Genomic DNA, 22,298 nt, shown 5'->3' with positions numbered 1-22,298 from the left:
AAAAAAAAAAACTTGCAAATTTGCAAAAGTATTATGAGGCGATAGTTAATGTACGTAGTGATGAATGTGTTTGCAGAAACAACATGAGATGTGATGTTTGAGGGACGTCTATGTCTTCAGTCTACACGCATGCTAATGAGCTAAACGCTAACAACAGCGAGTTATGTTCGCCACTAATTTCGATCACATCCTCTGTCAAATTTGTGCACCTATTTAACAATATATGCAGAAAAAATGACAAAAAAAAAAGAAATTTCTTCGTATTTTTATATCAAAATCCAACGTGGTTTTGCTTAAATCAGCTCGTTCCAATAATATCACGACATCCATCAATCAAATCTGCAGCTCTGCACAGTTCAGGAAGTTTGAACGATCAAATCAAATTCCTTGTCTGCGTATCCGGTTTCACGAGGAAATTCATCACAGTACGGAAGCTAGCTACTCCCGAAAACGCCGTTTCATCTTTTTAGTAATTGTATTTTAAATTGAATAACTTATCATTTGGACCTCGTGGTGATGCTAAAGATAAATCTTCTTGGCACCGTGAATGTCTACACCTGATCTAACAGAATTCTCGTGATGTCCCGACATAACGCAGGAATCGCGACATCGCCGTGGCGACAGCCTCGCCTCCGGCACAGCTAAAAAAAAAAAATGTTAAAAAAGGGAAGAAGACAAGATGGAAGAAAATAAAACTGCATGAAATGTGACAGACACACAACAGATTCAATCAGTCGGCAGGAATGTGACGGCCTTCGAGGATGGATGACAGACAGGTGAGACAGACAGACAGATACACGGGGCGACCGGCCAGCCAATAGGAACAGACCGTCGAAACATAAAGGCAGAAGGACCTAAGAGTGCTGCTTTCTCTGCTTCTCCCGAGTTCAGCCCTTAGGCCTGGCCCGGTCTGCTTCCCTTCCTCCCTCTCACCGCCATATGGACGGAGCAGCCTCCACTCCAGCATCTCCCATCCCAACACAACCTCTCTCCATCCTCTCTCTCCTGATTCTTCCCGTCCTCGCTCGGCCGGCGACGTATACATATGTGCTCGTGTTTAAAAGTGAATAGTTCCTCGTCCCTCAGATGAGAACACGTTTATAATGCTTTTATTGGATTTTGAGGATCTAACTAACCCTCCATCCCTCCCTCCCCGTCTTCCTTTCTTTTATCTCTCTTTATCTCTCTATTCTCCTCCATGCATCGTCTTCTAGAGGGTCTCATCCTGACCAGTCTGGGGTTTTTTCTTTTTACCACCACGCCTGCTTTGGTCATTACATCACAATCACAGAGCTGTTGGTACAGGAGAAATAAGAGATGAGGAAAAAAAGGGTAGAGTGTGTTTGGGGGGGGCGACAGATGAAATGTAGGTCAGTGGAGATGCGCTCGGGGCAGCTTCTCTCTCTCTCCCTCTCTCTCCCTCTCTCTCTCCCTGGGCCACAGCTAAAGAGGCTAAGAGCTAACAGGGTGAAAGTGCCTCTCGCCCACACCTGCCTCTCTCTCTCTCTCTCTGATGACAGACGCCGTGTGACACCGACGGGACGGACTCACTTCCTGTCCCCGGTCCGTGACGCCATCAGGCCCTTTTTTAAATTCTTATATCATTCTCATTCTAATATCTTTACCAGGGGGGTCACCGGGACTCGGTCTGGGGGTCAAAAGGAGACCTTGTGGGGTTTCTTTTCTTTTTTTTTAGAGTTACAAATCTGCATGTAGCGTCGTGATAAGACGAGAACAGCGTGTGCATCCGAAGGCTCACTCGTCCCTGTTTAACCCACAAACAATGACATGTCATTTTAAAATGCTATCGCATATTATGATGTACTTATTGTACCATTCTCTAATCTGGTAATGTGAACCAACGGTCATTTAGCAGTATGTTCCAAGATAGGAAGACAAATCTTGAGTTATATACTGTATATATGGAAACATAGCGTACACACCCAGCAGCCACCAGGGTCAGCCATTGTACAGCACAGAGGTCCGACGTGGACCAGGCTTTTATTTGTATTTCCCAGGTCAGTGTTTCAGAGAGTTTCTCAGAGGAAAGAGAGGACCCCACCCTGAAAGCCATCCCGGGGACACCCGAGACAACTCGTGTCACCCGAGACGCTCTTCTTCCTGTGACATAAGATCTGTTATAGCTGTGTGAGCTCCTTGGGACGGATGCAACAAAAAAAAACAAAAAAAGGATTTCACGATTGTCTTAAATACACATATGCTTTTATATAACGACCACAACAGATCGAGATGAGATCATCGGGTTGTTGAGGTTGATAACTCACAAGAACTAAAACAGTGTTGGTTTATATAACTAGATTAATATCATTTTTAAATATTTAATATTTTAGAGAATTATCATTTCAAACCATCACAATTAAATGTATCTGCGTCTGCAACGCTGTCATGATAATATTTCCATATCATTCCATCATATTTAGTGTCTTTATCAGCATTTTTGTCCCCTTTTTATTTATTTTTTTGTCACACTTATATTTGAACCACAAGCAATCAAGTCTATGTGATTGTTTTTAAAGTTTGTCTCAGAAATAAGTTGTCTTCTGTAAATTAATTTCATCAAAAGTGTCGAGTCAGCTGATCAATTTCTATGAAAATATATTTTTTTTAAAACATAAAACTGTTATTAAGAAATTAATACATAATCTCTTCCCACGATGCAAAATGAGAGATTTCAGTAATAAAACCAGATTAAAAATAAACAATTTTTTTTATTGTGCATGAAAATGAGCTAAAATGCACGGAGCTGCCTAAATGTGGAGGGTGACATTAAAACTTTACTGTGACAGTGTGCTGCTTACTGTAGCGGCAGAGTGTGTGTGTGTGTGTGTGCGTGTGTGTGTGTGTGTGTGTGTGTGTGTGTGTGTGTGTGTGTGTGTGTGTGTGTGTGTGTGTGCAGGCTCCGGGCTGGGAGGCTGAGAAGGAGAGAGTGGGCGGAGCGGAAAGTGCTCCAGTCCAATCAGGGCCGCCGGGTAAAGCCTCTCCTATCCGCTCTCCCCTCCCTCAGCCCGCAGAAAACAGTGCAACCCTCCCGCAGAGGTGAGAGCGTAGATGTCATGAGAGACGCGACCGCACTACCAGAGCAGCGCAACCACCGACGCACCGTGCGACCTCAGCCCGCCTGCCTGCGCCCTGGTCTGGGATGCTTTTAGCGCAGAGACGCCTCCTCTCCGGGCAGCTCGTGGACGTCGACGCACACCGCCAACACTCTTTTCGTTGTTGTTATTTTTAAACCCGAGGATCTTTTTTTTTTATTCTTCTTCTCCTTCGCATCCCCCCCTCCCCCTTTTTTATTATATATATGTTTATATCTTCATGACTGCTGCTTTGGGACGCGAGCCTCAGCACCAGCTCCAGCAACGCCAACATGCGAGGTAAGATCATCCCACCGCTCCAAAACACCGCGACACTTTCCCCCGAAGCTTCATCCCGCTAAACACACACACTCACGCGCACACACACACGCAGCTGCACGCCAGGCTTTATCCCAGCATTGGCCTTGAAAGTTTATTCTGGGAGTTTTGTGTCACTTTGAGCAGAGAGAGAGGCTGCATGTCTGTCACGGCACTTTGCGCTGGAAATGCGTAAAAAGTTCATTTGGGTTTTTTTTATGAGCGCGCGTGTGTTTTGAGCGTGCGCGCGCGTATGTGCCGTGGAGTACAGGCCGACAGTTGTGCACATTCATGCGCAAAGCAACTGTCTGTGTGTGTGTGATTCCAAATTAAACGTGGTGCATGGTTGAAGCTTTAATCATCGGAGCTCCCCTCACAGACCCGGGTCCAGGTCTTTAGGGTCAGACCCGGGTCCAGGTCTCCAGGGTCAGACCCGGGTACCGGGTGCAGGGCGAATAAACAACTTTGTGATGTTCTGGGGGGATAAAACTTCATCGGATACCCTTCCTCGCGCTCCACTAACCCATTTCCTCACCGCTCCGCGCGGCGATGTTGAAATTCAACGTCAATGTCGTCCTGCGCGCACACGCACGCGCGCGCACACACAGGTTAACTCGCCTCTTCCCACTCTCACTAAGCCTTTCCTTGCAGTTTTGTTTAAATCCCCCTTTAAATCAGGAAATTTCGTTCCTCCTTAATTGTCCTGCTTGTTTGCAGTTTCTGTTTTTTTTATTTACGTCACCAACACGAGACGCTTTAATACATCACCTGATGTCTCTCTCCCCGTGTGTGTGTGTGTGTGTGTGTGTGTGTGTGTGTGTGTGTGTGTGTGTGTGTGTGTGTGTGTGTGTGGGATGGCTCTTGGATTTGTTTTTATTTACTGTTCTTAGTGCTGTGCAATTATCGCTGACGCAGACCTGTAACACTCGTTCAACTGGATCATCTTGAACTCTTAATTTATAAGTCAATCCGTCTTCTAAGTGGACGAACCTCCTGAAACAACTCAGCTCATTCACAGGAATGTGTTGGCATGCAGTTCAAGAGACAGACAGAAATTATTCACATAAACATATTAAAAATATGGGCTGTCAAACTAATCCTAAAAAATAAAAAACACACTTTAACTGTCTTTTTATGGTCATATTGCATCATAGATTGGAGTAATACTATAAAATGATTGGCCAGAATATGACAGATTCTTGTTAAGATATTATCAACATGTTTTTTTTATTCTAATCATAAACTAAAGAGATGATTTCATTTAAATCTACTTTTTAAAAACAACAACATGCAGTTAAATGATGCTTTGTGTGTCTGAATGTCATATAAAGCTTTCTGCTTCCTCGGCTTCAGGCCATCAAACCTCGGGCAAGTAAAAACATGAGAAGGCCAAACGCCTCCCACCCCTCTCTCCCTCTCTCTCTCTCTCCCTCTCTCATCCCTAACTCTGTCATCCACCTTGTATTTTGTCCACATTTTAATGGACCCTCCCGACCACTCTCGTGCACGGGAGGCTTTGGGGCGTTTACCTAAAGCTCCTGCTTTCACTTTATAGCCGTGGTCGGGCAGAAGAGGCCCCCGAAGCGTCTCTCTCTCTCTCACCCCTCTTTCTCCCCGTCTCTCTCTCTCTCTCCATCTTCCTCTCTCCCTCTGCACGCCCCAAAGGGTTTTGTCAGATAGAATTAAATCAGCGTGGGCCGCGCAGCCCCCACTCCCAACCTGTGTGTGTGTGTGTGTGTGTGTGTGTGTGTGTCGGCTGCCCTTACACAGAAATGTCTGCTCACAACCACCAGATTATGAAAAAAAAAAAAAAAAAATAGAGGCCCCTCATGAGCCGTGGTAATTATCATTCAACAATAGCCACAACTCCTGCAGCCCGAAGATGATGTCACCCCATCGCCCGAACAGGAAGTAGCCCGAATAGTGCAGATTATCATCATCATCATCATCGGGGTCGTTTCTGCATCTCAGAAAAATTGAGGCATTTAGTTTGTTGTTGGTTTCCCCCCCCAACCAATATGGCTGTGTTTTCTAACGGCGACGCGGTGATGATGTGAATCGTGGCCGTAATGACAGGTTGTTTGTTTATTTTGGAGAGGCAAAAAAGTTTAATGGGAAAGTTTAATTCTGTAGAACTGGACGGATATAATAAAAATACAAATAATCTGATTGATGATCATTTTCTGCATCGTTGTATTGAAACGTTAAATAAGTCACACATTAAACATAGAAGTCCGAGAGATTCCACGACATATAGATGCATCCGGGTCAGAAAGTTCAAAGAGTTCAGAGATGGAGGAAAGAACAAGAGGAGGAGGAGGAGGAGGAGGAGGAGGAGGAAGGGGGGGTCACGGCGCCATTTGAGCTCCCCTGTTAAGTGATACGTGTCACTCAAGATGGGACGCCAGAAACTGGGAGAGAAACCAGTAAGAGACGAGGACAGGAATCACTTTTTAAAAATCTACGGTGTCCAATCAGTTCAACTGGCAAGGCGGCATGTGCTCACACACACACACACACACACACACACACACACACACACACACACACACACACAGCTGCAATACTACGCATGACGGCCTCATGCCAATAGAATTAGTCCCATCCTGCTTTGCTGCGGACGCCTGTGTGAGCATCGATTTGTCCGATTCTAAAGCGTCCCCGGGATCAATTATCAGTCGAAGCCAACGGAAACAGTCTGTTTAGATTAATCTATGGCGCCATAACCTGCGAGATTTATATCACATTCAGAACTTCTATTTGTTTTTTCTGTTGTAAAGTTTGTTTCTGCACGGAACTCATAAACGTGTTTATAAGATATCGGCATTCAGACGCCGAATAAGTGTTTTATAAAACATCATAATGTCAGCTGTGATGAGTGTTAATTCATGTATTTGCCAACAACATAAGGCGCCTATAAGTGGAGGCTGGTTTATAAACAGTTAGCGAATGATGATATAAAGTAAAACAATAACATTATAGTGTGTTATAAACCATTAATCAAGCTTATAAATGCTAAATATGGGTCTTTATGAAACAGCTGTTTTCCCAAAACAACCACACACTGACTGATGGGAACCCAGCAGCACCGACCTCAGCAGGTTAGTGCTCAGCTTGAGTCACCAGTTTGTTTTTTCTCCCCTCCATTGTTGCCCTGAAATCACTTTTTCTTCTTTTTTTTTTTTTAAACGCATAATAGCGGGCACCTGTCCAGAGTGCGTCTCCGGCCTGGCGGTTGTTGTCTGTCTCCGTGGTCAAAGAAAAAACCTCTCGGCAGCGTCGCCGTCGTCGATTGTGTTGTTTATTGTGCGTTTGTGCTGACTAATGGCCCGGCGTTATGTAAGAAGGGAGGAGAGAGATTACCCCGAGCCCCATGCAGGCCACGCTGGTAATCCCTCAGCACGGCCCCGCCGACTCACTGAGGCTCCACCGACTGACTGACTGACTGACTGAGGCTCCGACTGACTGACTGACTGACTGAGGCTCCACCGACTGACTGACTCACTGAGGCTCCACCGACTGACTGACTGACTGACTGAGGCTCCGACTGACTGACTGACTGAGGCTTCGACTGACTGAGGCTTCGACTGACTGACCGACTGACCGACTGACTGACTGAGGCTTCGACTGACTGACTGACTGACTGACTGAGGCTCCACCGACCGACTGACTGACTGAGGCTCCGACTGACTGAGGCTCCACCGACTGACTGACTGACTGACTGACTGACGCTCCAACTGACTGACTGACTGACTGAGGCTCCACCGACTGACTGACTGACTGACTGACTGACTGACTGACTGACGTGCAGACTGACGTGCAGACTGACTGACTGAGGCTAACATCCAGGCCCCGCTCCCCACCGTCTGTGCACCTGTCTTCAGATACCCACAGTCCTCCACTCACCTAGCCCACCGCCTGACCTTTCTACTACCGAAGACATGGCTGTGTGTGTGTGTGTGTGTGTGTGTGTGTGTGTGTGTGTGTGTGTGTGTGTGTGTGTGTGTGTGTGGCCTGGATGGCTCTCCTGCGGTCCCACTGAGCCGCTATCATAGCTGGTGTTTGTTTAGCATGTGCTCAGCGTGCGCTCCATGTTGGTTTTATCCCTCTGCGGCTGTCTGGGGGAGTCTACGTGAACACTTTTTCTCCCTCCAGCTCTGTTTTTTTTTTTTCCCTGTTTTAAATCTTCATACACACAAAGCGTGGGCTACAGCGGCACGCTTTGGCGTCTCCACTTTATCTTTTAGCCAGGAGGGATTTCAGCCCGAACCACTCCTAAACTCTAAATCTGCCTTGAAGTCATGGAGTCCTCCGACAGCTCCTTCTGTCTTGTCAGTTTTACTCATCCATGAAGCCGGCGTGTCTCAATGGAGCCACAATGATATTCAATATTCACATTTTTCCTTCGATTTGCATTGAAGTTGGAAAAAAAAAATCAAATGAAAAAGAAAACCGGGGGAAGAGGGTGACTGCGCTTGTTAAGAGCAGAAACAGAGTAAATGTATGAACAGAGGAGCTTTTATTTAATATATATATTTATATATATGCTCGAGTTGAGAATATTCAAGCAGGATTTTTGCTTTCTCACAATCAGTCAAAGTAGAGTGCAATGTTTAATAGTCCAAAGTCAGCTGACCTGCACCTTTAAACGCTGGTTGTCCTGTAGAACATCTACTATCACAGAGTTTTGCCAACATTAAAGCAGAAAAATTATAATGTTTTTTTCCATTTCAGTCTCTTTGTGAATGAAACTTATTTCCTTTTCTGGACTTCTCTGCAAACATTATGAAAAGATTGAGAATTATTTGAGAATCTATGAAGTGAATAAATTCTATTTAAAAGAAAAGAGAGAGAATTAAAATGCAGGAGATAAAGAAGAGAAGGGGGAATGTGAGTGAGATAAGAAAAGAGAGAGACTCCAGAGTTATATAATAGTGCAATCGTGTGTGTGTCTGTGTGCGTAGAGTAAGGGATAACAGGGTGGATAAAACAGAAGATTGTGTTTACTTGCATGCATGTTCACACACACACACACACACACACTTCCCCGTCTTGCCACCAGCCCTGAGCAATGAATAACGCCAGCGCCCGTAATAGCAGCATCCAAAGTCCACTCTTGCAAACCAGCTATGAGACTTGAGCTAACACTCCAAGCAGATTAGTCCATATAGAGCAGGTTTGTGTCAGCGTGTGACATTCCACTCCTCGTACGTATACATTAAAGTAAAAAAAAATCAAAAAAATATATAAAAATAAACTACACGGTGTTCATGAAGAGTAAAAAGTAAACATGGATAGTAAATACTGTATATATTTGTGTTCGAAAACACTCCGGTAGAAGTAAAAGTACTAAGTAAAAGTCTATTTTAACTTAATCAGTAAATACATCATCCATAATCACCCCAAATGTTTTGAAAAGTAGAAGAGAAGTTGTCCTAAAAAATGAATACTCCAGTAAAGTAACCTGAGCGTTGTACTTGAGTACAGTAACGGAGTACTTGTATCGCTTGCAGCAGCAACAATAAGCCTATAATATGACTCGGCCGACTGCGCCATGCTTTCTTAATGACAAAGATTAGCCTGTTTTAGTGCTCCTGATCTCATTGAAGAGACTCTTATTCGCTCTTTCTCTCGCACTGTGTCCAAACCCCGAGTTACCTCCCTTAACCCGTGTGTGTGTGTGTGTGTGTGTGGCCGTGGCCGTGTGTGTGTGTGTGTGTGTGTGTGTGTGTGTGGCCGTGTGTGTGTGTGTGTGGCCGTTGATGTGAGGTCTCCTATCGTTCACAAAGAGAATGAGATTATGAAACCAAGGCTGTTGCCGGTTTCGCTCTCGAGTCAGATTTAATGTTCATATCGCATTCTGTTAAATCATCCCATAGAGAGAGAGAGAGAGAGAGAGAGAGAGAGAGAGAGAGAGAGAGAGAGCAGGTGAAGAGCAGAGCGGGCCGAGCCGAGCCGAGCCGTGTGATAGTCTTTGTGATCAATTTGCCTCTGTGAGAGATGCCCCTGGGGCCACTTTGGGGAGAACCTTGTTAGGCTGAGTTAAATTGTTGCCCGAGGCGAGCTATTAGCGGCCATCCCTGAGAGAGGACACACACACGCACACACACTCTCTCACACACACACACACTCTCTCACACACACACACACACACGCACACACACACACACACACACACACACACACATGCCCGCTTTAAAACAGACAACCTCCAACGGAGGAAATCATTCATATGCTCCCGTTTCCGTCTCACTCAAAGTTATACAGAAAACCCACAACCAGCACGGCAAGAATCTGTGCCTGAGTGTAGAAATACTCCAGAAATACTCCAAAAATACTCCGTTACAAGTAAAAGGTGGGTTTATATTTAATTAGGGAATTCTGCAAAGCGTCTACAGATGCTCAAACACACTTGCATGCTTTGAGAATCGTCCAGTAGGAATGTTAAGGTGTGGATAGTTATTTGGAAATTATGAAAACTGAAAGTAAAAGGTAAAGTACCTCTTATGTGGAACTATAAGAGGTACATTATACTTTTAGTCGAGCTTCATAATCTAGTTAAATCTATTAGAATAAATCATATTCCGTTTGTTGGTGAAGCTGCATAACTAGTGACGTCGTGAAAGTACATTATCTCTAAGATGTAGTAGAGCAGGAGTATAAATCAAGCACTGTACTTCCACATCGTACTCAGAGTACTTGAGTGAATGTACTTTAGTACTTCCTGCCGACGCACAAGTCTGAACTAAACCATCAACAACATCCGGTGGTTTCCACGCACACCGACGGCGTTTCCATCTCCCTCCCTCTGATTTCCACCGTCAGCTGTTCCCGCTAAGTGCTGCCCTCTCCGTCAGAGCGTTAAAAGTCGGCCTCGCTCTCCTGTCGATGTTCCCCGTTTTACCCGACTGTCGCCACACAGGGCGACACTGAGGGGCCGACATTCTCCACACCTTACGTAAGACCTGAACGCCATGTTTCTGTCTGTCTCTCCGTGGATGTCCCCCCTCTCTTTCTGTCTCTCTCTCTCTTTCTTTACACTGGGATAGCCACCTTTTCCCTCTCCCTTCCCCCCTCAAACACACACACACACACACACTGTCATCTACAATTAGGCTCAACAGAAACACCACGGGAGGAGGAGGAGGAGCGTGAGGTTACGGGAGGATGAGGACTCGGCCGAAGCCGACACAAAACCTTACTTTCTCACCTCGGGAAGGGAAACGGCGGGATCGTTTGTGTGAAACAAACAAACATGTATTCTTTCTATTCGACGCGTGAAGAGCACGACGGCGCTCAGACATGTCGGCTAGCGTGAGGGTGAAGGCGTGAGAGAGAGAGGGGAGGGGGGAGGGGAGGGGGGATATATAAGAGAGAGCTTACAGCACTCGCCGTGTGTGTGTGTGTGTGTGTGTGTGTGTGTGTGTGTGTGTGTGTGTGCATTCTCATGGCTGATTCCAGGATGATAATGACCAGATGCAGACCTCTCACACTTGGACTCGTTGCTTCCACGCCGATGCACTCGCTCGGCCCTTAAGGAGCGGTCAAAGGCCGTCCGGGGTCCTGCAGGTCATCCAGGGGGTCGGCGTGTGAGCCTGCGTGTGTGTGTGTGTACAGTGGCCATGAGAGGCAGATCTGAAAAGGCAGATGGGCAGTGTGTGTGTGTGTGTGTGTGTGTGTGTGTGTGTGTGTGTACATGTGTGATCAGGCAGGGGTTGGGTATACCCTGTGGATTTTTTCCCACGCCTCCATCTCTTATCCATCTGAGGACACATGCTGCATGCTGGGTAGGAGACTGTGTGTGTGTGTGTGTGTAGGGGGGGGGATGGTGTGTGTGTGTGTGTGTGTGTGGGGGGGGGGGGGGGGGGCAGCGTGCAGCATAGAAATCATACAGTAAAGTCTGCTTTGCAAAGGCAGTTTGCAGTTATGTATGCATTCAAGCATGAGTGAATGTGCCTCTGTCTGTCTCACCATGTGTGTGTGTGTGTGTGTGTGTGTGTGTGTGTGTGTGTGTGTGTGTGTGTGTGTGTGCCTGTGCATGTGAATCGATGCACTGGATGACAGCCAGTGGCCCCCTTCTGTTCTCTCTCTGTGGCGTCCAATCACGCCGCTGCACAATATTTTATGAGCAAACCGCAGCTGATCCCAGACCTGCTATCTGAGCAATTACCCAGAGTGCTTTGGTGCCGCATGGCAAGCTGGACAAGCTCATGCCCTCTGACATACAGCGAGGGGGGGGCGACTGTTTTTCTGACTGTTTGTACGTGTGTGTGTGTGTGTGTGTGTGTGTGTGTGTGTGGAGGGGGGGCGATGACGATGGGCTGATGGGAGAAGCGGAGGTTGGGGGTGGTAGCATGTATGCTCATGCAGCAACAGTGTGACTGTGTGTATCACAGAGTGGACAAAGACATGCTCGGCGGCGAGGGATGGTGATGGGGGAGGGGAGGCCGCCGCCGCCGCCGCCTGGCATCACGGTTATTACTAGAACACAGAACACGGCCGACTGTACACACAGAAACAGTGTTGGACGAGGGGGGGTCGACGCTGGCATCAAGTTATTTTCATTAAATATTTCTCAAAATCCATTTCCAATAACATAAACCAAAGAAAAGCCAGAACATTTTGCCGATAATTAATATTCCGCTGATGAACTTACTTACTTAGTTTGACGTGACTTTCATCGACTCTTACCGATGTTCACAAGCTACTGATCAGGCAACAAGCTAATCCAACCATATTGCATGTTTAAAGGGACAGTTCACCCTATTTGCTATTTATGCATCTAGATTGTTCTGGTGGGAGTTGCGTAGTTTTCAAAATGTCTGTCCTCTCTGAAATAACGGAGCTAGATGTCGGTGTGTGGTGCTCAAAAGTGCCAAAAATGTTAAAAACTCAACCCTGTTAATCCATATAATCCACAGACCTTGATGTGAGTTCATGTAGGAACTATTTTCTTTCAAGTAGTTGATATATAACGACTGGAATTTTATGGATTCAAATAATATTTTTGCATATTTAAGATTTTTTTTTTAGATAAAGAGTTTACGTTTTTTTGTTGATATTCAAAATTTAAGAAGCTTGGAAAACATATTTATATTAGTCGTGTTTGAGTAATCGAACAAAAAAAAAGTTTTGGTTTACATATGTTGGCACTAAAAATAGAAACTGAATATATAAATAGTGGTCAGCTGCACGGATGACATCACGGTTAATGCTGGACATTAGAAAGGTAAAGAGCACAAACTGTATGGAAGACAGATGAAAGGAAGCAAAATGCACTTTATTAGATTTTTTCCCCCCGAGGAGAGCAGATAGTCCACCACTCTTCAATATATAGATATTTGTTTTGATGTTTCAGACAGTTAAAACTGACAGAAAAGAGAGAAAAGTGTGACAGCACATAATGCAAGTCCGTTTGAAACAATATGCCGTGGCAGCGTCTCATTGATTTTAATGGGACAGTAAGATGTGAGAACATGACAGGAGACACCAGGGAGATAACCCAAGCAGCGCTTGCTGTACGCTATTCCCAGCCGTGTGTGTGTTTTAATCCACTCGGCGATCACGCCACCAAAAGTTTGCTGCCGTTTTTCATCATCGACAGAGAAGGAAGAAGAAGAAGAAGAAGAAGAAAGTGCTTGTTCCTCTGTAAGCTCTCCGAGACGAGGAAGACGAGAGTTACGCTGAGAGATGGAAATAGATCATGAAATGCAGAAATGATTTTCCGAGTCACACACAGTCGCTTACAGCGAGGAGCAACGCTCCAATGCAAAAGTGGGATGGTGATAGCGTAAATCACAGTGTGTAGACATCTGAGGCCGGCGCCGGAGTTGTTCACATTTAACAAGGAGTGCTGATCTCCCTCCTTCATTCCCCCCCCCAGAAGATATCTAGTTACAAGGCGAGAAGCTGTGCATACATGTAATGAAGTGGGGAGATGCCGCCCACATGCCACCCATGGGACTACAGTAGGAGTCGTGTTTGCATTTCTTAAGTGCCTCACATCGGCAAAAGTTATGCTGGAAAGTGATTTCAACTGTTCCGTAAGCTGCGATACTATGAAGCCAACCTCCAGTGTGTGTGTGTGTGTGTGTGTGTGTGTGTGTGTGTGTGGGTGTGTGTGTGTGTGTGTGTGTGGGTGTGTGTGTGTGAGAGAACGAAACATGCATATCCAGTTTGCCCATATATAAATGCACACACCCAGAAGCTTCACATGTGCAGCAGCACCTAGTGGCGTTCATCAGCTGTTACATCATCACGACAGACAGGCGACGCTGGCCCTTTAAGGCGCCTAACCCTTCAAGGTTCTCCTTGAAGCTTCTTGCACCTTTAAATTAAGTATCGTTAAGATATTTGTGCTACACCGCTGCTGCTTTCTTTTCTTTTTTCTTTCTTTCTGCAGTGCAATGTAGATAATTAGGACTCTATTTAGAGAGAGGGCCAACCCAGGAAATACACTGGAGATCCTCACTTCATTAAAAATCAATTATCATAACACACGTGCCGGAGCAGTACGGCCCTCATGGCCACAATCAAGCTACGCGTGCACGTGTGCAAACTACTATACATGTAGCGCACAAATACGGAGAAGCTCCACGATTCATCTCAGTTTGGTTCTTCTCTCCATCCCCCCTCCCTCCTCCCGAGAGAGAGAGAGAGAGAGAGAGTGAGAGAGATTGTGTTCAGGCCTGATCCTCCTCTTAGCTGAGGAATCGCCAGCGTTGCAGTCCCGCTCTTACATAATAACCTCAGTGTAACGCTCACTGGCAGAGGACGCCGTCAGTCACTCAGCTCAGACTGGGTCAGCTCAGGTTGGAGAGGAGGGAGGATGAAGGGAGAATGAAGGGAGTATGAAGGGAGGATGAAGGGAGGATGAAGGGAGAAAGAAGGGAGGATGAAGGGAGGATGAAGGGAGAATGAAGGGAGGATGAAGGGAGGATGAAGGGAGAAAGAAGGGAGGATGAAGGGAGAATGAAAGGAGTATGAAGGGAGAATAAAGGGAGTATGATGGGAGGATGAAGGGAGGATGAAGGGAGGATGAAGGGAGTATGAAGGGAGGATGAAGGGAGGATGAAGGGAGTATGAAGGGAGAATGAAGGGAGGATGAAGGGAGTATGAAGGGAGAATGAAGGGAGAATGAAGGGAGAATGAAGGGAGGATGAAGGGAGTATGAAGGGAGAATGAAGGGAGGATGAAGGGAGGATGAAGGGAGGATGAAGGGAGTATGAAGGGAGAATGAAGGGAGGATGAAGGGAGAATGAAGGGAGAATGAAGGGAGAATGAAGGGAGGATGAAGGGAGGATGAAGGGAGAATGAAGGGAGTATGAAGGGAGAATGAAGGGAGGATGAAGGGAGAAAGAAGGGAGTATGAAGGGAGTATGAAGGGAGAAAGAAGGTAGTATGAAGGGAGTATGAAGGGAGAATGAAGGGAGGATGAAGGGACGATGAAGGGAGGATGAAGGGAGTATGAAGGGAGAAAGAAGGGAGAAAGAAGGGAGTATAAAGGGAGGATGAAGGGACAATGAACGGCTGCATTTGACTCCTTTTTCTCTATTTTGGAAAATTCCACTTTCTCCCCCTTTGAAGCTGTAAATTTCCTTCTGTAATGTAAAAAAAAAAAAACATCCCCCCAAAAATGATCACATGTGCTAACTTTAGAGAAACAATGAGAACGCAGCTTTCTCCAAACAGCCAGCAGATAACAAACGCGTCTCAATCCCGCCGTAATCCCGACAGCCCGACGTGGAGCGAGGCAGCGAGCGTCGCATTGTTGACTGGATGTGGAAGTGGGAGTCCTTTTTTTTTTTAGTAAACAATCCACAAAGCCTCCGCTGGCTGAGAGAGGGGCCGAACGGTGACGAGCTGGCTCCACACACACACACACACTGATGACATCACTTCCTTTAGGAGTGCGACGGCTTAGCACATCATCGCGGTGACAGCCAGACGACTGCAGCGAGTGGGTGGTCACCCTGGCAACAGCGATGCTGTCATGACCGTCTCCCTATATCCTACCTGACAGTCCCCGCCGGCAGTGAGCACACAACATACACTCCACAATGCACACACACACACACCCACCCACACACACACACACACACACACACACTTTATCTTTCTCCGCGTCTTTTTTGAGAAGTGAAACGCTCACTCAAACGCTCCCGGAAACACACACACACTAAAACAATGCCCGTGCCCACGCGGCCCATGATCCTTTGGGCGTAATCATGTGATACAAAGAGGAGTAGGATCTCCCATGGGGGGTAAAAAAGAGATATAATGTAATCGCTGGGGAGAAACAGGAAATGTATTTTTCTAAAATAAACAACAGAAACAATAAGAGCGTGTTTCCAGACGGACGCCGCTGCAGCAGGTGTGGGCTGAACGCATCACGCTCCATCCAAAACCCACACATTCACTCGTTCCACCATCAGCAATTTAATTAAAGGGTTCGCCCAAAGGTCCGTGATGCAGGAAAAGCAGTGAGCATCACCGTGTGTGTGACAGAAAACTGACCTGTTTTGCAGACTATGAATAGCACGTTTCGGGCCACGTTCGTCAACAGCTCTGTGTTGGTGTGTAGTCTGCGGCGCCGTCCCAGTCCGGCGCTCCGCTCTGACCCAGTTTGGAGCCGGGCTGGCCCAGAATCGGTCACGGAAATGGGTCACGTCTTGAGCCGCCCACCAGAAGCTCCCCGCCACCTCCAAGCGTGCAGTCAAAGGTCACTCGTCCAATCTGCTGCGGAGGGACACAATGATCTATTGTCGAGGTGCTGCATGTACAGGATATAAATAACAAAAGGAGCTTGAATGACAACTATAAAGATAAACATTAAAGCATAATGAGAGAGGACGGTGCAGAGTCCAGGGTCACGTTGGACTGGAGGTCACATTTCTACGACTCCTCGTGGCCACTAGGGGGCAGATCGGCAAGGGAGTGAATGGAGAGAGGAAACAACTTACTTCTTTTAGATCCATTTAGATCTACTCCGATATGCTCTCTGCTCAGTTGGTTCAGGTTCATGTAAAGAGAAAACATTTCACAGTTACATCATCTAAATGGATAAGAATTCTGCTTCTCCAGTGAAGTTAAATCTGCATGAAAACATAGATTTAAATACACACAGTTAAAAAAAAAGGCTTTACCACATGGTTTTTCATATAGACGGTTTATTGAATTACCAGAAAACAAGCTGCATTGTGATTATGGAATACTTATATCATTTTTTTTGCTCTAATCGTTCACGTGGCTCGGCTGTTGCATCTGTGTGTGTGTGTGTGTGTGTGTGTGTGTGTGTGTGTGTGTGTGTGTGTGTGTGAAGGCAGGGATTTAATGATACGGCGGCTGTGAAGCAGTCAAACCTGCGGTGCAGGTAGAGAGTTAGTGAATGACGGTTTCCTGCTCAGTCGCTTAGACAGACAGACCTGTCTCCATTGATCCTCATACGGGATGATCCAATTATATACTGTATACTGCACACTCATTCCCCCACGTAGTGTATACGTGTGAAGTACGTACACACTCACACACACACGAGCGCTGTCTGCAAATACACACCAGCTACACAGTGCGACTTTTCTATCGTTCTCAATGGGAGTCAATTAGGCAAAAAGTCATGCAAGAAGGCCATCCAAAACTGCAAAGCTCATACATTCGGTCCTGCTGGGTGACTTTCTGAGAACGTGCATAAAAACCTGCAGAATTCCCTACAGGTGGTTTCTACGCGAGGAGATTACATGTGAACGGCTATTTCAGCTGTGGCTAAGCCCATGCTCATCAGAGGAGGGAACCTGCTCGTCGGGAAATAATTTAGGATTACATGGGCTGTCTAATCTCTTTATAGAGGGTGTGCTATCTCAGCAGACATACCTTTGCCTACCTCCACATCCATCTCATATCTCTTAAGGAACCTCAGCTCTCTCTGGCTGCCCATACATGATGGATTATTACTCCAAAGACACCAGTGAAAGTAGCCGCTGCCTCTCACCTTGAAATCCTTTTTGCCGGTTGAGACTATACATGGATCTGCCGATACACAGTGAGTAGCATTCTTGACGCAAATGAATGAATTCAGTTCATACATTTGCAGATTAAGACAAAGTGTGTGTGAAGGGTGTTGCAGATGAAGTGTGGTCCTTCAGAGATGTGACCTGTTCTCTCATTATCGCCCACCTTTTCTCACCCGCAGGGGTCGTCCACTTCAAAAGAGCCCACACACACAATTAATACCAGACTTTCACTTATTCGTGTCCTCCACGTCCCATTATGTCATTGAAAAAAGGATGCACAGAACGTCCGGATGTCACTGTGCCCTTGTGAAGTTAGCCTCCGACAGGCACCACAGCCTACAGGGGTGCAGGGTTACACGTCTCAAATTAGACCACCCGCTGTCCAAAGAAGAAATCCGCAAATCAAGAGCCGCTCTCGATGCTGGGAGGGGGGAGAAAAACGTCTCTGGCTTGTCTGAATGTGCTCAGTAACTCATCCCCTGTCCCCTCTCTCTTTACCTTGCAGCCCAAATCGAAGTCATACCTTGCAAAATCTGCAGCGACAAATCATCAGGGATCCACTATGGAGTCATCACGTGTGAGGGATGCAAGGTGAGACCTAATACCTTCATTTCATGTCTGTGCTCTACGGGTTAACCGTCCTTACTCACGTTTGTTGCGTTGCCGCGTGACCAGGGTTTCTTCAGACGGAGTCAGCAGAACAACGCGTCTTACTCCTGCCCCCGCCAAAGGAACTGCCTCATCGACAGAACGAACCGCAACCGCTGCCAACACTGCCGCCTGCAGAAATGTCTCGCCCTAGGAATGTCCAGAGATGGTGAGGAGTCCAGAATACCAGCTTGTCTGAGATCCTTTGCACACTTACATGCCTGCAAAAAAAAGGCTTTTAGAAAGTTTGGTTAATAACTGTTTTTTCCCCTCTAACAGCGGTAAAGTTCGGCCGCATGTCCAAGAAGCAGCGTGACAGCCTGTATGCAGAAGTCCAGAAGCACCAGGCGCGGCTGCAGGAGCAGCGGCAGCAGCAGACCGGCGAGGCCGAGGCCCTGGCACGCGTCTACTCTTCCAGCCTCACCAACGGACTGTCCACGCTCAACCACGAGATAGGGGGCACCTACGCCAACGGTCACGTCATCGAGCTGCCCAAGGCCGGCCACGTCAACGGGGGCGGGGTCCCGGGGGGCTACTACGGGATGGACTCCACCCAGCCGTCCCCGGACCAGTCGGGTCTGGACATGTCGGGCATGAAGCACATCAAGCAGGAGCCGGTGTACGACCTGACGCCGGTGCCCAACCTGTTCAGCTACGGGGGCTACCAGGACAGTCAGCTGGGACCCAATAACGTCAGCATGGGAGAGCTGGGTAAACAGCGCATTTACGTTTTCTGCTTTGAAACACTCATCGTTTAATATCGACATCGATTATCCGTGCGGAGAAAATGCACAAAGTAGTCCCGGTAGAGAGCCTGAGTCAGAGTGCTAATCTGAGGGCAGAACAGGAGATCAGACAGGCTTACACCGCTAGCTGACAAGGTCTCATATTACTGTATGTAGCACAAGTTAAGATTAAGTTGAAATGAAGGGTTCAACACAAATCCGAGAAGAACGTTCCTCTAAACTTTCAACATATAGGGATCCATAGAAAAGCCATATAACCGCTGTATCAAACGGATGAATAAATGGAATAAATTAATGAACAAACAATGTCTCTCTTCCAGACCGCATCGCTCAGAATATCATCAAGTCCCACCTGGAGACGTGTCAGTACACGACGGAGGAGCTGCAGCAGCTCGCCTGGCAGACGCACTCCTACGAAGAGGTCAAGATGTACCAGAGCAAGGTGAGACTTTATCATCTTCACGTCTAGACTTTTTACGATGTTGCGTCAGTTCAGCATCGGCAATCATTCATGAGCGGAGATTCAGATACAGTTGCGAAGAATTCAGACGCCTGGTGACAACAGTCGAACTATCACTTTGCTCCGACCGCACCCCTCCTTTGACAGACAGACACAAACACAAAACACCTGGCAAGAACTCAAAACCACAAAACCGGTAGTTCCCGCTGCCGTAGGTGTCTCCGAGGCTACGTGATGCCAAACATACAGACTCATGAGGAGGAAACAAAACCTAGCGATGAGCAATGCATAGAAGGGCGATGAGTTCAATTAAATAATCATAAACTTAAACGACACACACGCACACACACACACACACATAACTAAACTGGGTGTGTGTGTGTTTCGTTCTAGCCCCGGGACGTGCTGTGGCAGCAGTGCGCCATCCAGATCACACATGCGATCCAGTACGTGGTGGAGTTCGCCAAGCGCATCTCAGGGTTCATGGAGCTGTGCCAGAACGACCAGATCCTCCTGCTCAAGTCAGGTGAGTCCATCGGCCGGCCGGCGACGTTGCATTAAAAGGTCACGTGACAAATCTTCACTGCACCCTTTTTGGTCTTTTTAAAAGCGTTGCGTCTCCGCGGTTCTTGCAGGTTGCTTGGAGGTGGTGTTGGTGCGGATGTGCAGGGCGTTCAACCCCCTCAACAACACCGTGCTCTTCGAAGGGAAGTACGGAGGCATGCAGATGTTCAAAGCTCTAGGTGAGACGTTGTTACCCGCTCGTCTCCTCTTGGTGTGAATTTAAAAAAAAAGAAGAAGGTATTTTTGGCAGAATAAGTGTAATCAAAATCTCTCCTCTGTGTTTCCCCTCCAAGGTTGTGACGACTTAGTGAGCGCAGTGTTCGACTTTGCCAAGAGTTTGTGTTCGCTGCAGCTGACGGAGGAGGAGATCGCTCTGTTCTCAGCAGCTGTGCTCATCTCCACAGGTCGGTGTTCACCCCAGAAGTATGAGACGACAGACACAGTCATCTGTCCCTGAACAAAAAAAACTAATCTGCAGTCAAAGTGAACAGCTCTTTCTTTTCCCCTGCTCAGATCGGCCGTGGCTGATGGAGCCTCGCAAGGTCCAGAAGCTCCAAGAGAAGATCTACTTTGCTCTGCAGCACATTATGCAGAAGAACCACATGGACGAAGACGCCCTGGCTAAGGTAGGCCTGGCATCCTTGCATCAAACAGCTCTTCTGGCCTCAAAGGGAGGCGGAGCTATACGGAAAAACTCCCTTCTAATCTTTGTAGTTTTGTCTCTAAATGTGTCTTGTCCTTGACCGTCCCTCTCTTTCTCTGATAGCTTATCAGCCGGATCCCGACGTTGTCGGCCCTGTGTACGCTGCACACGGAGGAGCTGCAGGCCTTCCAGCAGCTCCACCCGGAGACGGTCAACGTCCTCTTCCCTCCGCTCTACAAAGAACTCTTCAACCCCGACCCCAACTCCGCCATGGCCATGCCCAAGTGACTGCCCGTGGTCCCGACGCCACAAATGCCGGCAGCGGAGCACCGAGGAAGTGAGAGCGCGGCCGCGTCCGACGAGGCGACGGCCGTGTCCGCTTTGTCATCATCGCCGTGGCAACAACATATTCCCGAGCTCCCCGAGCCTCATTTGGGGCCGGGGGGCGAGGAGACGTCCGCCAGAAACTTACAGTTACCGCCAACAATACTAGGAATGTCCAGCACTTATCCCATCCTGTTCACCGATACAGTCTGAAGAATGTATATAAATGAAACGCGCCCCAACGTGGGCGGGGCTTCCTCCCGTCTCCTGAACTGAACTGACCAGAAATGTACAGACTTTAAAAACATCTAGGAACAATTTTAAGCTTTTTTTTTTTAAATGGGTAAGTTAATTTGTTTTCACTTAGAAAAAAAAACTTTTGGTTTGTTTCATTTTTGTTTTTCACGTGAAGAAATGGTGAAGTTGAAGAAGCTGGACGGGGAACTGGGAACTGTGGATTTAGAGAAGCTATTGTAGATATTCTTCTAGTGCAGAGCGGATTCCAGTATTACTTCTTGTTCTGTTAAAATAAGTTAGTCCTAATTTAAATATACAGCAGCCCACCGTGGCTGACTATACCTTGTCTATGTGTTTTTATTTTATTTGATGGTTTTGTTTTTTTGTGTACAGAATTTGTAAAGTTGAGACTTGTAAAAGAATATTGGGGTAAAACCGGGAGCCGATTTCAGGTTTTGTTGATATATAGAAGCCTTGTCTGGATTTTGTTCATAATGTAAAGAAGGTGCTGCATCCTTCTGACGAGAAACTTATAGAAATGTAAAGAGAGCATATGAAGGATTTAAAAAAAAAAAAGAAAAATAATGGCTACTACTTTTCAAGGTGAAGATATATACATAAATATTCTATTTTGCAAGAAAAACAATCTGGCAGATGTTTGCCATCCTATCAATCATTTTCTTCTCGCTGCAATAATTACGTCCAATTGAAGCTGGACTGCTTTCGAACAATCAAACCAGAAACAACCAATCAGAAACTAGGACCTCACAATAAAAGCCCCACCTCGTCCCAAAGTCCCCTCACCCTGCCCCTTATTTCTTATATATATATATATAAAAATATATATATTAGGGTCTTGAGATTTCAGCAGACAGAAGTGGATCATAATTCCACCAAAATAAAAATCAACGACGTTCCGATCTTCAAAAACACCTGTACGAGTGCCCTCATCCGTCCCGTCACTATTTGCACAATTCAGACCACGGATGTCAATCAACTCTGTGAATATGAAGGACCCTTTTTCTCTAAAGAGCAATAACTTTCACACTGCCTTTCCGAGCTTTCTTCTCTCTTTCTCTCTTCCTCCTTTGGGCTGTTCAGAACAGGGTAGCAGTTTTAACTAGAATGCACTATATTTGACTCGTGATCACGTCGACCGATCGTCTCACTCCGGTGTTTTAAACGTGACACCATGTGATCCGGGGGTTTAGGAAACGGCACAGAGCACCGACTTGAAAGGTGTGAAGGAATTAAGAC

The 22,298-nt window shown here is 46.7% G+C and overlaps 1 protein-coding gene across 2 annotated transcripts; it reads left to right on the top strand.

The window, feature by feature from the left end:
* Nucleotides 1-3,084: 3,084 nt before the first annotated feature.
* On the top strand, nucleotides 3,085-21,861 carry rorb (RAR-related orphan receptor B). 2 transcript variants are annotated; one of them, XM_084025121.1, is made up of 10 exons: nucleotides 3,085-3,392; nucleotides 17,925-18,010; nucleotides 18,095-18,236; nucleotides 18,347-18,778; nucleotides 19,134-19,255; nucleotides 19,667-19,799; nucleotides 19,909-20,016; nucleotides 20,131-20,241; nucleotides 20,351-20,463; nucleotides 20,604-21,860. In XM_084025121.1, the coding sequence occupies exons 1-10, from the start codon at nucleotides 3,386-3,388 to the stop codon at nucleotides 20,766-20,768; spliced, it is 1,419 nt and encodes a 472-aa protein (XP_083881247.1). In that variant the 5' UTR covers nucleotides 3,085-3,385; the 3' UTR covers nucleotides 20,769-21,860. The 2 variants fall into 2 exon arrangements, with proteins under 2 accessions (XP_083881247.1, XP_083881246.1); XM_084025120.1 differs by lacking the exon at nucleotides 3,085-3,392 and adding an exon at nucleotides 17,256-17,448 and having other exon boundaries at nucleotides 20,604-21,861.
* Nucleotides 21,862-22,298: the final 437 nt, after the last annotated feature.

The sequence above is a fragment of the Eutrigla gurnardus genome (genome assembly GCF_963514095.1).
Source record: "Eutrigla gurnardus genome assembly, chromosome: 13".
In the NCBI taxonomy this organism is placed as follows: Eukaryota; Metazoa; Chordata; class Actinopteri; order Perciformes; family Triglidae; genus Eutrigla; species Eutrigla gurnardus.
This window is presented reverse-complemented; position numbering and strand designations above follow the sequence as displayed.

Coding starts and splice junctions, on each gene's coding strand:
- rorb (XM_084025120.1), top strand. Junction 19,256..19,666: donor TCAAGATGTACCAGAGCAAG/GTGAGACTTTAT, acceptor GTTTCGTTCTAG/CCCCGGGACGTGCTGTGGCA. Junction 20,242..20,350: donor AGCTGTGCTCATCTCCACAG/GTCGGTGTTCAC, acceptor TCCCCTGCTCAG/ATCGGCCGTGGCTGATGGAG.